The sequence below is a fragment of the Bison bison genome, unplaced genomic scaffold, assembly GCF_000754665.1.
Source record: "Bison bison bison isolate TAMUID 2011002044 unplaced genomic scaffold, Bison_UMD1.0 scf7180017864080, whole genome shotgun sequence".
NCBI lineage: Eukaryota > Metazoa > Chordata > Mammalia > Artiodactyla > Bovidae > Bison > Bison bison.
In genome coordinates this window covers 2,575,900-2,578,683 of record NW_011494652.1, presented here as the reverse complement: position 1 = coordinate 2,578,683, position 2,784 = coordinate 2,575,900, and the positions used below count along the sequence as shown (strand labels likewise).

General features: G+C 64.6%; 1 protein-coding gene across 1 annotated transcript in view; it reads right to left on the bottom strand.

Annotated features, from left to right (window-relative positions):
• Window positions 1–2,410, bottom strand: part of FGF3 (fibroblast growth factor 3) — a 6,381-nt gene extending 3,971 nt beyond the window's left edge. The window contains 2 exon segments of the mRNA XM_010837816.1: window positions 671–774; window positions 2,392–2,410. Coding sequence (XP_010836118.1) covers window positions 671–774; window positions 2,392–2,410 — 123 coding nt within the window.
• Between the last annotated feature and the right edge of the window lie 374 nt (window positions 2,411–2,784).

The following is a 2,784-nucleotide window of genomic DNA, read 5'->3' as shown; positions in this document are numbered from 1 at the left end:
CAGCGGAATTGCATGTAATGGCTAGTTGGAGGTAGGAAACTTCCTAGGACATGTATTTCACTCCATGTATGCCCCGCCCCTGGGGGACGGACACCGCCAACGCCCACAGTCACGGGACCCCTTGTTGTATAGAGACCCAGATGGTACAAAGACTGGGCTCCAAACCTATGTGCCTGGGACGTGGGCCCCATTGCCCTCTTGGTTCCCTCCTACCGACTCACAGCTCTTGCCTTTCCGCCCTGTTCCTCACTCTGCTCTCAGGAATGCTCTGTCTGGGTGAGCCCACAGAAGACCTTTTGCCTCCTGGACACCCTTGCTTCATCCCCAGGCTCGCCAGGGTCCGTTTATCTTGGTAGAAACTTGGGGCACAACCTCTCCTCTCCTCCCAGTTACCTTGAAGGTGACCACAGAATGCCTGGGGAAGCGTTTTCTCACCCTACAGCACTGGAGAACATAGGATATCTCTACCCCGTCAGCTGGCAGCCGCCTCTAAGCAGAATCGGGCGGAAGAGCGCCGGGTGGGGAGCCATGGGACCTGGGGTGCTGGTCCCTGCATGTCCCCGGACAGAGCGTTACGCTGCCCATGTCCCTGTGTGTCCTCTGATGTAACGTCCAAGGGAGCCAGCTGCTCCGTTTGTGCCCTGCCCCCACCACGAGCCCCTGGACTCACCGAAGCATAGAGCCGACCCCTCTTGTTCATGGCCAGGTACCGCCCGGAGAAGAGCCCCTTGATGGCCACAACGCCCACCTCAACCGCCGTTATCTCCAGGATGCCTGTGAGGAGTCGGACAGCCTGTCACTCCCTCCACCTCCCACAGAGCCTGGCAGGGAGGGCTGAACACCCCATTTCCCTGCGCCAGCTCTGGGGGGGATGGGGGTGCTGAGGGCAACCCACACTGAAAGGGGGCGACTTTGGAAGTTTGGGGGAGGGAGAAACCCCTGGGTGGAGGTGCAGAACGGGGAACACCAGGGAAGGTGTCTGCAAGGAGAGGAACGCAAACCTGGGAGGGAAGGAAACCAGTACTTCCCCACGCTGGACGTGAGCTCCCTGGAGCCTCCCCAGCACTCAGTGAGCTAGTTTCATGATGGGCTGGCCAGACGCGCCAGCTGAGACTGGGGCTGAGGGACTTGCCCAAGATGGCACACAGGTGTCTGAACCAGGATTCAAACCTCTTGAACGTGGCAGTGTCTGGGCTCACTGGAGTGCCTCTGGGGGCCTGGGAGGGGGACCTGGGCCCTTGGCAAGGTCGGTTGATAATGGGATCCACCAGTGTATTGAGGGTGCCACCCAAACCTGCTGGCAGTGGGCGTGGGTGGGAGATAATTGTGTCGAGCCTGTAGGGTGTTGGCAGGGAGCTCACAAAGGGCAGCTGCCTGTGTTCACCCACTCCCCACCCAAGGGAAGACAGTTTAAATCTCCCCTAATGCCTTCGGTTAGGACCGAGGGCACTTTTTTTCTCCCTGGGGAGCCTGCAACAAAGCCCCACGTGGGGCCACGGTGCCCCTGGGGTAACAGCCGGTGCCCTCTCCAGGGGGCGCCTGTCCGGTCCAGCGTCTTGCCTCCGGCACATGTCAGCGATCACAGGGCCAGGCCGCCGGCCGCCAGAGGCTTGCCCGGAGCGTGCGGGGGCCCGGGAGGCACAGGATGCCGGCCTCCGGGCTCTCTGGGGCGCGGGCTGGGCGGATTCCCCCGCCCCGCTCCGTCGCCCCGTCGCGCCGGCCTGAAGACCATAGTACCCGAGTCTGGATGTGGGACCAGGGCGGCTCTGGGCCGCCCGCCTTGGATGCCTCAAGAATTTGGATGCTCTGCGACTCCCGGGAGTGGGAGGGGAGACTGCATTTGGACAGAACCGAAGAATCGCTACCAGGCGGGCTCAGGGGCTTTCGCAGTCCCGTCCCGCGCGCAGTGGACGCCCTGGTAACATCTGGCTTCCACCGCGCGGCTCCGGAGGCGTCTTCCGAAGACGCCCTCGCCGCGGCTTTCCTGGAGGAAGCAGAGTTGTCCGGCCGCCTCTGGAATACACCGCGCCTTTTCCTGAGCCCGGGGCAGGGGGAGGAGCAGATCACGGGGCGCAGCGGGGGACCCCGATTCTCTGGCCACACACCCCGCCCACTGAGCTCCTGCCCGGCCCCGAGCTCGGGTCTCCAGCTCCTCACTGAGCGGAGCTGCGTCGAATCCCCACGGCCCTGCGCTCCTCCTCGAGAAAGGACTCCGCACGAGCCCGGGTCCCCGTGGCCAGAGGAGCCAAACCTTGGGACCTTGCGGGACTCCGGCTCGAGCGCAGTCCGGGCGCGGATTCCGGCTGCGGGGCGGGGTGACAGTGTGTCCGCGCCCGCAGCACCAGGTGGACGCCCCTGCGTGCTCCTAAGCCGCATCCTGTGGCCCCCCACCGGCGACCCAGGAGCTCATCCCGCCGGTTGCTCGGCGGCCGAGGGCAGAGGCGGGAGGGCTGGGGACTCCGGTCTGGGGACACGATTCTCTATCCTCGCCGTCGCCTCCCAGGATCCCCGGGAGTCCCGCTCTGTCCGGCGAGCTTCTTCCGCGCGCCGGGGCGGCCACCTGGGTGGCCGCGAGCCGGGAGGGCGGAGGGGATGGCAGGGAGCCCCGAGGTCGGCAGGAGCAGAAGGGGTCGAAATAATAAAGAGGACGATAAACGCCTTGTCCAGGGCCTTTTCTCCGAAAAACTCAAAGGGCTCAGATTTGTCAGGACCACCGAACCCAACGGAGCGGGGAGCCCCCAGACCGCTTTCCTCACACCTCCTCGGACCAGAGGCGGCGGGGCG